Here is a 14177-nt window from a genome sequence, read left to right as displayed (position 1 = left end):
ACAGCAGCATAAGGTTCTCTAAAGTGTAAACGTAGTGATTAAAGTGATAAAAGTGCAAAAAGTACAAGAGACAGTTTGTTGCAGAGTCCTGAGTGTTTTTTTTTTGGGGGGGGGGGGGGGATTTCAGCTTCCTATATATAAATCAATCCAAGAGTAAAGGCCAATGAGTGACTGCGGGTATCTACTGGCTCGATTGGCTGAGACGGTGTATTCATGAAGATTATCTCCTGATCGTTGAACTGCTCATTGATCGATATATTTATTTGTTCATTTGGAAATTCAGAATGTGCCAAAAACAGCAGGCAGCGAAGCCTATTATTGTATTATTGAGATTATTATTGTAAGTATTTATAGTCCTCTACAGGGAGAGGCGGTGGACTAGTGGCAGAGAAGGTCTCTGGTTCGTCTCTGGTTTGACTCCACGGAGAAACAACAAAAGACGAACCTGGATTGATCTGCCCAAAAAATCCAAGAGTCTCCCTACCCTGTCTAGTGCCCCTGAGCAAGGCACCTTACTCCCCCACCATCTGCTCCCCGAGCGCCGTGCATGGTCGCTCACTGCTCTGTGTGTCCTGCACCAGATGGGTCAAAAGCAGAGGTTACATTTCCCTACCTGCATGAGTGTGACTTTGCATGACTGTGCATGTGTTTGGGACAAATAAATGCATCTTTATCTTAATCTTAAACTTCAATATCTTCCCCAGCAATAAGCATATGTTAATGTTAATGGGTGCAGCTGCTAGTCTTAGAGTCAAAAATATTTTCTTTAGTTTTCGTGATGTTCAAACTCTGTAGTTAGTTTCAACGTCATCTTGATCCAGCCCAGGATGTCTGTGTTTTCAGCAAACGTAATAGTACCTTGATCAGATGTGTGGTTTCTGCATTCAAGTGTGTGGAGTCAATAAACCTTGGGAGATAGCGCCCCCTTGTGTAGCCCCAGTATTATTGGTAATAGGAGAAGACACAACCCCATTGACTAACGGGCTGTGATTGGTCCGTCTGATGATTCCACCATTTACTCATGTCTCCAGTAGTCTCTCCATCATAACACCCCCCATGATACAAACAGAGACATCAGGTTATAATGGGGGGGGGGGGGGGGGGGAGTTTGTAGTGCAATCCAGGACTGTCCAGGAAGTCCTAGGTTGCATTCTGCCTTTGTCCTCATACAGACCCTTCGTTTAGCACAAACCTATTTTTTTGTTTTTTAGAAAGTCGTATCAGATGGGAATAATTAAATACCTGTCTCTGAAAATAGTAATGGAGTAAATCTACTTAGTTTCTGCTCAATTTGAAGAAAAGAGATGTCTCAGGTCGTGATGGTGACTTTTACGTAAGGCGTAGCTTTGAGACAATATATGTTTATACATATGTAAATATGTATATAGAAATATTTAATAATATATCTCTGTGATGAGTAGTCTATGTATATTTTTATATATCTGTAAATATGACATACCCTGTTTCTTCTATTGCAACCCCCCCTCCCCCACCCACCCCACCCCCTCCCCTACTCTCGGACGAAGGATGCTGCAGCAGCTGAATCTTCCTCCATCCTCTGGATCTGCAGCAGCTGAAGGACGAGCAGAGAGAGACAGACAGAGAGAGACAGAGAGACAGGGTGAGAGACAGACAGAGAGAGATAGACAGGGAGACAGGGAGACAGAGTGAGAGAGAGACAGAGACAGAGACAGAGAGACAGAGAGACAGAGAGTGGGTGAGAGACAGACAGAGAGAGACACAGAGAGAGAAAGAGAGAGAGACAACGAGAGAGAGACAGAGAGAGAGAGGGTGAGTAGATCTGTTTGTTTACCCTCCGCTGTCATCACTGTTTCATCTTCATCCTCCATCTTCAAACTCTGACGGTGCAGTTTCCTGTGTGGGTGTGTGTGTGTGTATGTTTGTGTATGTGTGTGTGTGTATGTGTGTGTGTGTGTGTGTGTGTGTGTGTGTGTTTGTGTGTGTGTGTGTGTGTGTGTGTTTGTGTGTATTTGTATATTTGTGTTTGTGTGTGTTTGTGTGTGTGTGTGTATGTGTGTGTACGTGTTTTGTGTGTGTGTGTGTGTATGTGTGTGTGTGTGTGTGTGTGTGTGTATGTGTGTGTGTTTGTGTGTGTGTGTATGTTTGTATGTTTGTGTGTGTGTATGTGTGTATGTGCGTGTGTGTGTGTGTATGTGTGTGTGTGTGTGTATGTGTGTTTGTGTATGTGTGTATGTGTGTGTGTGTGACTGTGATCAGCTCCTGATCTTCCCAAATAAAGGCATCTGAATGGTCACTTCCTGTTTGCAGTGAACTCAGTGACGTCTTGAACCTGAATCACTGGGATTTATCAATGGATTCATGGAGGTTTATTATTGAAGTGAACGAGAACAGCTGTTGTATCTGTGGTGGGAATTGATATTTATTCAGATTTCTTGTAGTGAAGATCTGTGATGGTGTAAAACTAAAGTTGAACTAAACACATTCTGAGCTGTTGCATGTCATATTTATACTGACTGACCCACTCAGAGTCTCAAACCCTCAACATTGTTTCATCATCTTATCTACAATGTTTGTTCAGTTTCATGGAGCAGGGAAATATTTAATCTTTTGACCTTTGTGACCCTTTGTGACCCTCCTGTGTTTTCTGACGTGTTTCTGTTCTGCATGTTACACTTTGTCGCTCCATGTTGTTTAGAGACTGAGACATGTCCACTGACCTGGACGACACGGACAACGTGTTCGGTGAGTCATTGTAAACACATCATTCTTTTCTTATTCATTTTCTAAATAAAAGCCACGTTGTTACAACCTTTAAACTCTCTCAAGATCAACACAAAACTAACACACCTGAAAACACATCACATGACCTACACTGGTCATGTGATGAAAACAGGAAGTCAATTGTCTCCTCTGCAGTTGGTCAATTAGAACAGAAAATCAAGTGATGGTGAAAAGTCAGATCAGGGATTTCTTTGTAACTGTTACTGACAGGAAGTGTTAGCGACACCTTGTGTTCAGCGCTGGTACTCGAGTCAGGTGACTGATGAGAACCAAGCATCCGCCAGGCGTCATGTGACCTTCGGTGTTTCAGACCTGAACGAGGCGATCCCGGAGACTGAGCTTCTGGACAACAACATCCAGAAAGGCCGAGCCCAGCTGTCCATCAAAGCCCGGAGGCACCGCCCCTCGAGGTCCTGTCACCGTGACAGCGTGAGCTTGACGGAGGGAGATGATGACGACAGGAAGGTACCGACTTTTTTTTGACGTTTTTAAACATGAACCGATCAGTGAATCATCACTTCAGTAGAGTGGATTAAATATCATAAATAACTTCATCCTGGTAAAGACGTCAAGCTTTATTAAAATCGATTTTGTGATCAAAACATTTAAAGTCAATAAACATGAAATCTTTGAAATGTGTGTGTGTGTGTGTCTTGTCAGGACAGTCAGTTATACTCTGCCTGCTCACCTCTCCACCTGGCCATGCGAGGCTCCTCCCCCCCCCCTGATTCGCTGCTTTCTGCCCGAAGCCCCGCCTTTTCTTTCGACACGTCGCTGGTGAGACCAATCAGAGATCAGGTTACACACCCAGAGAGAGAATGTAAATGAAAAGGAATGAAAACCTCTGTGGCTTTACTTAGACTTCTCAGGTCCGTCACTCTCCAGAGGACGGGGGCGCGTCATTGGCTGCTACCCCACGGGGACGGTACCACCAGCTAACCAATGCTACGTCTCAGGAGGCTCTAACTCCGCCCAGCACCTCGCCCTCCAAATCCTGCCCCTCCTCCAAAACTTCACCTGTCTACATGAGGAGGAACAGAAGGCCGGACAGTGAAGGTGCACACGCCTGTTCACATCTGTTCACATCTGTTCACACCTGTTCACACCTGTTCACATCTGTTCACACCTGTTCACACCTGTTCACACCTGTTTACACCTGTTTACACCTGTTCACATCTGTTCACATCTGTTCACATCTGTTCACACCTGTTCACACCTGTTCACATCTGTTCACACCTGTTCACACCTGTTTACACCTGTTCACACCTGTTCACATCTGCTACCACCTGTTCACATCTGTTCACACCTGTTCACACATTTTCACATCTGCTACCACCTGTTCACACCTGTTCACATCTGTTCACATCAGTTCACAACTGTTCACACCTGGTATCATGGTTTTTGAGTCAGTGTTGTCTCACTTTAAACACACTCCTGTGTGTGTGTGTGTGTGTGTGTGTGTGTGTGTGTGTGTGTGTGTGAGACAGTGTTGGTATCTGATACAGACACCAGTCCTTCTGACCCCGGCAGCCCGACTCGTGTCTTTGACAAGAAAACCAAGAGACGGTTCTTGGACTTAGGGTAAGACACACAATCACACACAATCAAACAAACACACAGACATGCAGACTGTGTAAACATGAGCATCGGTGATTGGCCGTTGGATCACATGGTTACACACTGGTGAAAGATCATGATATGGTATTAATGTGTGTGTCTGTGTGTGTCAGGGTGACTCTGAGACGTTCGTACGTCAGAGTGAGGACAGAACAGAACAGACTGTCAGTCAGGTGAGTGTCACATTATAAAATCCTCATGTTGATGAGTGTCCTCCTGACGTCCTCGTCCTCAGGGATCAGAGTCCGTCTCGTTCCTTCGTCCCATTGTCCTGGTTCACTGAAGGACGAGGGTCTGTGACTCCACCCCCCAAAGTCCCCCCGCTGAGCCCCCCCACGCCCCGAAAGGCTCACTCTCAGGTACACTCATTTCCTGTGTGTCTGTGTCACTGTGTGTTACTGTGTTTGTGTGTGTGTTATTATGTGCATTAATATGTGCGTTACTGTGTGTGTTACTGTTTGTTACTGTTTGTGTGTGTGTGTGTGTGTGTGTGTGTGTGTGTGTGTGTTTTACTGTGTGTGTGGGCAGGAGTCCGTGCTCAGTGAGGAGTTTTCTCCTCCTCACTCCTCCCCCCCCCCTGTCGACTCCTCCAGATCCTCTCATCCGTACCACACCCTGTTCTCTGATGAGGTAACAACTACACACAAGGTAACACACACACACACACACAAGGTAACACACACAAATACACGTACACACACACACACACTCACACAGTAATAAACACAGTAACATACACACACAAAGTAATATACACAAACAATGCAACACACACACACACAAATATACACACACACGATTGTACTGTGATGATGTCATCAGTCAGAGCCGACACCTGTCAGTCATTAACCCCCCCCCCCCCCCCCCAGCCTGGTGATGAGACATCATGTGTCGCGTTGTCGTGGACGACTCAGCAGGTTTGTCAATGGCTCCAAAGACTCAACATGGAGAAATATGTCCCAGAATTCAATGCGAGAAACGTGGACGGACAGCAGCTGCTGCAGATGGACGGCAGCAGGCTAAAGGTGATGGCAAGAGGTTGTGGGTTCAAATCCCGGTGTGGTTTGACTCTTCTAAAACTATTTAAATAAAATGTCGTTAATGAATTTTTTAACAGTGTATTTTAAAGGATTGTGATTCATCTTCAGTCCCGTTCGCTGAAAAATGAAAGTTCACTCATTAGCTCCTCCCACTTTAATTGGTGACAACATAAAAAACATGACATGCCTCGATCCTGCGGCGTCAAGTGTCCTCAAGTCCCGTCCTTCAAATCCGACTCGAACGGACGTCCTCTACACCACATGATGGTGTGTCCGAGGTTCTGTGAAGGCCCCTCGTAGGAAGATGTTCACGACTTTTAGGTTTCAAACTTGATGTTAATGACCTCGTTTCGAGTGGAATTTGAAGGTCGGGACTTGTGGACATTCGATGACATTTCATTGAGCTGACACTTTTATCCAAAGTGCCTTACAATAAGTGCGAATAGACATTTTATTTTATTCAATTGTTTTATTAACCAAGGTGTAATCTGATGAGATGTGTCTTCAGTCTGGAGGACGATGTGGAGACAGGACAGGAAACAGTCGAGATGTTGTTGAGTGACAGCTGTCCCTCGCAGTGAGGGAGCAGCTGATTGGTCGATGCAGAGCAGAGTGGACGGGCTGTAAGGAGCTAACACAGAGTTGTCAAAGTCAGGTCGTGGGTGGGAGGAGTCTTTCCCTGGAAGAAAAAGTAGTTCACTCTTGTCGAGGTTAATTTTCCGGTGGTGTGAAGACGTCCACTGAGAGACGTCAGTCAGACAGAGATTCGTGCTGCCACCTGTGTTTCGTATCGGGGGAAAAGACAGGATTAGTTGGGTGTCATCAGCATAGCTGTGGTAGGAAAAGCCATGTGACTGAATGACAGAGAGAGTTGGTGGACAGAGAGAAGAGGACGGGACCAAGGACGGAACCTTGAGGGATCCCAGTAGTGAGAGGACAAGGTTCAGACACAGATCCTCTCCAAGTTACCCGGTAAGTTCGGTCATTGAGGTAGGAAGAGAGCAGAGCCCGAGACACCCAGGTCCTGAAGGAGGTTACCAAGGTACCTGGGAGACGGGGGTGAAAGAGGAAAGCGAATGGAGAAGGTGGATTTGAAGATGAGGAGCATAGGTCGTCTGTCATGGAAGGGTTAGGGTTAGGGTTAGGGTTAGGGTTAGGGTTAGGGGGGGGTTCAAGGAGTTTGGAAAAGATTTATAAAAAAAAAAAGCTTTTGGCTGCAGAAACAGGAGCCGCATGGAGCTGTGTCTGCAGCAAGAACCCCCCCCCCCCCCCCCCCATCATCTACTCATAATGGGGAGTAGATAATGAGTGAATTTTCATTTTTCGGTGAACTATCCCATAAAGTCAGTAACTCTGACCTCTGACCTCTGCAGGGTCTGGGCGTGCTCAGCTCGTCTGATCGCTGCACTCTGAAGCGTCGCATCAAAGAAATTCACGCTGCAGCGGAGAAGCAGAGAAAAGTTCTGGACAAACTGGAAAAACAAAAAGCAAAACAATGCAGGAAAGAACAGGAGCAGCGCAGGAGCTGAACATTGCCACCAGAGGGAGACACTGAATCACCTCTGACCTTCAAATAAAATCCTCTTTGAGAAACTTGCTTTGTTTATGTGTTTCTCTTTAATGAGGCAGAAAAGAAACCGATCAGCTGATGTTCCGAGTCGAAGTTAACAAAGACTTTTACGACACAGCTAACGTTAGCATCAGCGACTGTATATCGAGACAAAGACATCTTAGATACAAACGCTGTCATCTTGTTGTGATGACGTCAGTCAGAGTCTGTCCAGTAGTGATCGTGGTAATGAGGCCCCGCCCACACACGCTTTCGACCAATCCTGAGTCAGTGTCAGCTGTCAATCATTATGTCTCAGTCTGTTTTTGTATCATCAAATAACTAATTTAAACCAGGAGGGTAAATGGCCTATACTGCAGCCAGCCACCAGGAGGCCCTCAAGTCGTCCGTCTTTATTCACAGTGACTGGTCCACAGTCACAGGAACACAGGTTCTTCGCACGTCCACATTTTTTCTTTTTTCACTTTTCATTATGGGATGTCGTGTGTAGAAGTTTGAGGAAAAATTAGATTTAATCTATTTTGGAAAAAGGCTGTAACATAACAAAATTTGGCAAAATGTGAATCCTTTCCTGATGCACTGTATATGTATCTATAAGTATATATGTCTTTCAATTTTACTTTCTTACTCTGTCCTCCTTGGATGGGGCTGAGCATGTTTGAATACAAAAGGTCCCAGTTGTAAGGAAAGACTTTATTGGTTGCGCTGGTTGTACTGTAAAAACTGTATCAACCATTCTTTTTTTCCAGTTTTTTCTGAATTGTTTATCAATTTTCATTTTGTCACCCTCTTATTTTTGATGTTTTTGGGGGACTTGCATTTCTATTGGATAAATTACAGGTGAATTTATTCTGTAGAAGTTAACTTATCAAAAACCCATCACAGTTTAATCTTCGGGCACCGACCCTCCAGTCCCTGCTCGGCTTCATCCAGAACATGGAGACGAAGCCGCTGAGCCTCAGCGACTGTGAACCTCAGAGTGAACCTCAGAGTGAACCTCAGAGTGAACCTCAGAGTGAACCTCAGAGTGAACCTCAGAGTGAACCTCAGAGTGAACCTCAGAGTGAACCTCAGAGTGAACCTCAGAGTGAACCTCAGAGTGAACCTCAGAGTGAACCTCAGAGTGAACCTAGGGAGCAACACACAACAACTCTTCTCTGGTGAATCCACAACACAGCGCAGCGTCTGGATCACTTCAGCCAGAACTTCTCTACCGGGGAGAACAGGAAGTTCATGAAAATTCACATGTTACGTGTGATTACGAATTAAACTCAGATGATCCTGTGATGTGATGGGGGTTCGGTGTAAAACCATCATCACAGACTGTTTCAGTTATTTGATTTTATCATGAAACAGGTCGTTTATGACAAGTAAACAAATACAAAGGTCCTATTTAGTGATAGAAAATACAATAAATAATGTTCTATAAATAAAATACTGAGATATATGCTAGAGTGCAAAGACGTGGGTGTCCCCTCACCAGAGTGATGGTGGTTATTGCACTTCGGCTGGCATACTGCACAATCCTAAAACAGCAGCACATGGAGCTTCACAGGGTCGATAGTGTTCAGGATGTTGTTGAGTGTGGGAGAAGTGCAGCTGCTGCACAGTGACTGTGTGCGTTCACTGTGCTAATGGACGTGAAGCTGGTCCTGAGTCTATTGGGTCAAACCGCTGGAGTCCCGGATGTGAAGAGTCCTTTAGGATGTTATCGGCTCTGCAGAGGAAACAGGAGCCGGCCCTGTCTTCCAGAGCAGCCGGAGTACCACCAGGAGGCGCTGAGCCACAATGCTCTGGATGGTGGAGCCTCCACCAGCAGCTCCCAGGTTGTTGTTGTAACTGGAATCACTGGGCTGAGAGCCTCACTGTAGTGGTTCATGGATGTGAGAGAGTAGTGCACAGCCTTGTGTGAGGGTGGAGGACTTTTTATTATCAGTAACATCACATGAGCATCGACTCTTGACCAGGTTTAACAACCTGAGTAAGAAACAACAATAACATCTTTGTACATCCATAGAAAAATAAATAGAGATAAATAAAGGCAATAAATCAGTTAACTTTAGCAGAGACATTCAGTTTCAAAGAACCTCATTTCACTTCCTGTACTGACTCAGCCATTCTGTCGCTCTCTGCTGAGTCATGTATCAAATCAATACACTTGTTTGTGACGTGGCCTCAGACGAGGTCAAAGGCCACAGGTTGACAAACGGCTCCACCAAAATAATGGCCCGTTAATAAATAATACACCATGAATAATCAATAAATATCAGTAATAAATAAAATCTTAATTCAGTTCCTGCTTATCTGATCAGAATTGTTAATAAATAATTATCAAATGCGATTCCTGCCAACTTCTGAAAGCGCTGCAGGAACTTTGTGTTGTTCAAGGAAACAAAGCGTCAGGAGATAAATAAAGTCCCGTCTTCAGCCCCCCCGCTCCACTTGTGCTCCTTCTCTTGGACCATTTTTGGATTAGCTAGGAACTGATTAGTCTTTATCTTTATGCCAATCCCACCGGTGGGCAGGGCTTAGGGTGCACCTGCAGCTCTGCGCCTGTAGGTGGCGATGGCTCTCAGGCTGCGGATCAGGTCGTGACAGAACGAGCGGAGCTGTGTCAGCGTCACGTGGACGGCCACCTGCACCTCGTAGTGACCAGTGAGACGAGAGGCCAGATCCTGGAGCTGTTCCGGGCTCTCGGCGCTGAGCTGAGCTGCTTCCTTCATCTGAAACACAGAAAGACGAGTGAGCAGCCAATCGCTGAAGGTCCGCAGTAATGATGTCATCAGGTGTCTGGTACCTTGTTGATGTGGGTCAGCAGGTCCCTGAGGTCGGCTCGTAGGTTCGTCAGTCCGCCTAGCCTGTCAGACAAAACTCCCAGCAGCCCCTGGTACAACAGACAGCCCACTGACATACGACTCACACACATGTCCTGTAGGGGGCGACACAAACACACATGATGTGACATCAATGGTATCACAGACTGAAACAGGGTGGAGATCTGCAGTTGGTTTTGTATTTATAAATCTCTTTTCTAGTCCTGATGACTCAAAGCTCACACACACATTCACACACACATTCACACACACATTCATACACACACATTCACACGCACACACATTCACACACACATTCATACAGTGCATCTATTAGCAGCCCAATGTTGTTCTATTAGTGGCGATTCAGGGCTCAGCATCTTGCCAAAGGACACTTCGGCATGCAGATGGGGAAGAGTGGGGATCGAACTGCCGACCTTCAGGTTGGAGGACGACCGCTCTACGCCCTACAGCCACCCAATTCCACTCACACACAAAGGGGGCGATGTTGAGCTAATCATTGCCGCTAGTTTTAATCTAATAGTTATCACTCAATCAATCAAATGTTATTTGTATAGCCCATAGTCACAGATCACAGTTTGTCTCATAGGGCTTTAACATGGTGAGACATCCTCTGTCCTTCACCCTCAACAAGAGTCAGGACAAACTACTAAAAACCTTTTAACAGGTAAAGAAGGTAGAAACCTGTGAGACACATGTGAGGACGGACACAAGTCAATAGATATCATCAGCGTAAAGGAGAACATCATCAGGATAAAGGTTTTAGCATATATTTATCATGTATTATTAATACTAATATACACATACTTAATGTCATCCATCAATTATCTAAACCACTTGACTGGAGCGAATCACAACTGACGTTGGACGACAGCTCACCAGCGAATCACAAGCTGACATACAGAGACACTCACACTCACACCTGCCCACAATCTCCAGTTCACATGTGAAGAAGAAGAGGAAGCCGGAGAACACGAAGAGAACTCCACACATACAGAACCTGGCCAACTGGGAACCTTCACTTGTTTGTGAAGACCTGGAATCCACCACTCGACCAAATGGAGCTAATGTACCAACAATTCAATTTATCAATCAAATCTTCTTTCCCTCACATGGTAATAACGTTTCTCTGGTGGTTGACTCTTGTTGAGTTAAGAACCGAGGAAGCTGCTCCTTGTTAACATCTATGAAACAAACTGGGAATATGAGACAAATGAAATGTGTCTGATCGAAAGAATCATGGACTAACAACAACTGTAATAGTGGAAGACCACTTCCAGAACCTGTTCTCCATGAGAACCTGAAGAACCTCTTCAGACTGACCTTTGTGAAGCGTTCAGACAGTGGTTTGAGGATGGGGGCGGGGGGGATGCCCAGTGAGGTCACCATCATCTGCAGGTTTGGGTTCTGAGGCGAGGGGTCGAGGGTCAAACCCTGAGGTGAACAGGAAAAGGTTAATGACAAAAGAGGAGCAGGAGTGGAGCTGAGCCAGCCAATCAGAAGGGCTGTTCACCTCTGTGGTGATGGCGGCGGCGTGCGCGGCGGGGAGGTCTCTGAGGATTTTCTCCACCAGCGTCTTTGCCCGTTCTGCTGCCTCCCTGAACTCCGGGGGGGTGTGGGACACGGGGACGGATTCAACCAAAACTGCAAACAGGAAGTAGTACAGAAGGGCGAGGACTGGAGGGGAAAAGGGTTGCAAGTATGGAGAGTCAATAGTGCCAGAAAACCATATTTCATATTTGTGTGATTAAAGAAATGAAAAAGTAAATTCAGGCTTCAGCAGAGTTTGATACTGGACACTAAAATATGGAAACATCTTTTGCTTACAACTGCAGGAAAATTACATTTGTAGTTTTTCAACGAGCTGTTTGTGTTTGGTCATAAAAAATAAAACAATTTATAAAAGTGTCAAATGTAAACGTGTATCAACATGAAAGTGTTTTGTACATTTCTACTCTGCTGTAAAGACAAGTGATTTGATCTATTAGCATCTGAAGCATCTTAGTTTTGGACATCAACACAATGCGGCTGATGGGACGTGTGGACCAGATGATACAGAGTTAGAGGACAAGTCCACGTCCAACGCACAGCTCTGATCTCCTGTGATGGAATACCCAGCTCCCAACAATAAACAAAGATGAAAGAGCCAATCACCATCACTCCTTTTGTTAAACACGCATCAATTCTTTTAACAGAAACAGACCAAATAATTTCAGCGGTCTTACCTGTCCAAGAGTCCATGTCTCTCTCTCTTTCTCTCTCTCTCTGTCTCTCTCTCTCTCTCTCTGTGTCTTTATCTGTCTCTTTGTCTCTCTCTCTCTCTCTCTATCTGTCTCTATCTGTCTCTGTGTGTCTCTCTCTCTCTCTCTCTCTCTCTCTATCTGTCTCTGTTTCTCTATCTGTCTCTGTGTCTCTCTCTCTCTCTCTCTCTCTCTCTCTGTGTCTCTATCTGTCTCTTTGTCTCTCTCTCTCTCTCTCTCTCTGTCTCTGTGTCTCTATCTGTCTCTGTGTCTCTCTCTCTCTCTCTCTCTCTCTCTCTCTCTGTCTCTCTGTGTCTCTCTGTCTCTCTGTGTCTCTCTGTCTCTCTCTCGTTGTCTATCTTACTGTGTCTCTCTCTCTCTCTCTGTCTCTGTGTCTCTCTGTCTCTCTGTCTCTCTCTCGTTTTCTATCTCTCTGTGTCTCTCTTTCTATTTCTCTCTCTCTCTTTGTCTGTCGATCTCTCTGTCTCTCCCTCTGTCTCCGCAGATATATGCGTTTACATTTTTGCGTCTGTTTTTATGCGCACTCTGTGTCCCGCGGGATTTTCCCGCCGCTGCAGACTCATCCGATAAAACCCGAAGTGGCGAAGCTTCAGAAAACTTGTTGCGTAACAATTCAGTTCACACCTTAGTTTCTACGTCAGACTGTGACCTCAGCCAGGAAGTACTATGATCATATTACAGTAATATGCAAATACCTCAAGTTACAGTCCTGCTTTGAAAATGTGTCTTTAGTAAATGTATGTGCATCATGTTGTGACGTCATCAGATGCTGCACCTGCACAGTATCTGTAAAGTATCTGTAAAGTGACTGTAAATGAGTGTTGTGATGTTTGTGACTTCATCTCCGTCCCACAGCACCTGAACTCCTCAGAAACAAACACGTTTATTTTATTATAGAAATCTTACATTTATATTATTTTAGTTATAAGATAATTAAGTTAGAGTTGTACTTTTAATTATCGCAGATTATTTTTTTCTCCAGATCTTTACTGTTTGAAACTGTGTTTATTGATTTAAAGAGAAATATGATATTCTTTAACATTTATCTGTAATGTGTCTGTGTGTGTGTGTTACTTCCTTTGTGTCGTCATCCTGGACAAACTGACTCAGCAGGAAACAACATTTTCTGCGATGAGAAAATGTTGCAGTAACTAAGAACATTTACAAAATCTTTAGAAACATGAATAACCTTTAATATTATATACACAATCTATATCTACATTATTTTGTCATATGTAGACACAAAATATAACAATTGAAATAAAATTAAATCATATAGCACCTTTTGAAAAATTGTGACTTTGCCATTGTCTATATCGTCATTATGATCAATGTTTAAACACATTACATGTCATTTAGCTGACGCTTTTATCCAAAGCGACTTACATTTTTCATATGAGGGGCCATTTTAGGGGTTCAGTATCTTGCCAAGGATACATATCTATATCTACATTTAAATAAACATCGCCATTACTAATCGATAAGAATCTATATATACACACTCATTGTGCATCTACATTAACATCTGTCATGATCTATATAAACACACACATTAATATGATGTTCTATAACTATATCAACATCACTGCGGAACACAGAAAAAGATCAGTTTCATTTAGCTGTTGAATAAGTCAGGAACATTAATGTTTGCACTTCCTGTAGTCTACCATTTCAAAATAAAAGCATTCCAGCGTTTCTGTTGACTCGATCCATTCATTTGTTTTAATTGTGAGATATTTACATGATCATATTGTGTAGAACTGATTTGATTTCAGAACCTCTTACCACAACATTACCCAGAATTCCACAGACACAAATCAGGTGAAATCAAGTTTCTTTTATTCATCTCAGTGAGAGAAAAAACAGAGAAGTTAAAGTTCAAGCATTACAGCAGAATAAACACCAAAGAGAAAAGAGAGGAGAGGGGCATTGTGGGTTATAAATGATCGAGTAACATCAGTGTGCCGCCAACACACAGAACTTCTTCCTGTCTGCACAGGAAGTCCGTTTAACAAGGTCACGGGAAACTGTCGTCATCGTCTTCAGCCATTTCTTTTGCAAACTCCAGGTCCTGCTGCTCACGTTCCCGACG

General features: G+C 44.3%; 3 protein-coding genes across 3 annotated transcripts in view; 1 reads left to right on the top strand and 2 right to left on the bottom strand.

The window, feature by feature from the left end:
* The first annotated feature begins 2687 nt into the window (after positions 1 to 2687).
* On the top strand, positions 2688 to 6949 carry samd14 (sterile alpha motif domain containing 14). Its single transcript, XM_053442726.1, is given in 10 exon segments — positions 2688 to 2724; positions 3074 to 3228; positions 3424 to 3540; positions 3633 to 3819; positions 4251 to 4344; positions 4494 to 4559; positions 4616 to 4739; positions 4909 to 5010; positions 5250 to 5405; positions 6794 to 6949. Coding segments are annotated over 10 exon segments (1194 nt in total).
* Positions 6950 to 8900: 1951 nt separating this feature from the next.
* LOC128458088 (uncharacterized) lies at positions 8901 to 12557 on the bottom strand. Its single transcript, XM_053442730.1, has 5 exons — positions 12050 to 12557; positions 11338 to 11501; positions 11148 to 11258; positions 9788 to 9919; positions 8901 to 9713 (listed from the first exon to the last, which is right to left on the bottom strand). Exons 1-5 carry the CDS (start codon positions 12063 to 12065, stop codon positions 9519 to 9521), a joined length of 618 nt encoding a protein of 205 aa, XP_053298705.1. The 5' UTR covers positions 12066 to 12557; the 3' UTR covers positions 8901 to 9518.
* Positions 12558 to 13907: 1350 nt separating this feature from the next.
* Positions 13908 to 14177, bottom strand: part of psmd3 (proteasome 26S subunit, non-ATPase 3) — an 11572-nt gene continuing 11302 nt past the window's right edge. The window contains exon 14 of the mRNA XM_053442721.1: positions 13908 to 14177. This exon is cut by the window's right edge and continues 3 nt beyond it. Within this exon, the coding sequence (XP_053298696.1) occupies positions 14103 to 14177 (75 nt within the window). The 3' untranslated portion in view covers positions 13908 to 14102.

This window comes from Pleuronectes platessa, chromosome 16 (assembly GCF_947347685.1).
Source record: "Pleuronectes platessa chromosome 16, fPlePla1.1, whole genome shotgun sequence".
NCBI lineage: Eukaryota > Metazoa > Chordata > Actinopteri > Pleuronectiformes > Pleuronectidae > Pleuronectes > Pleuronectes platessa.
This window is presented reverse-complemented; position numbering and strand designations above follow the sequence as displayed.

Bases quoted from the DNA above. Each gene is read 5' to 3' on its own strand.
- LOC128458088 (XM_053442730.1), bottom strand. The intron at 9,920-11,147 runs GTCAGTCTGAAG...CGCCCCCTACAG, and splicing joins TGTCTGAACGCTTCACAAAG to GACATGTGTGTGAGTCGTAT. The intron at 9,714-9,787 runs GTACCAGACACC...TCTGTGTTTCAG, and splicing joins TGCTGACCCACATCAACAAG to ATGAAGGAAGCAGCTCAGCT.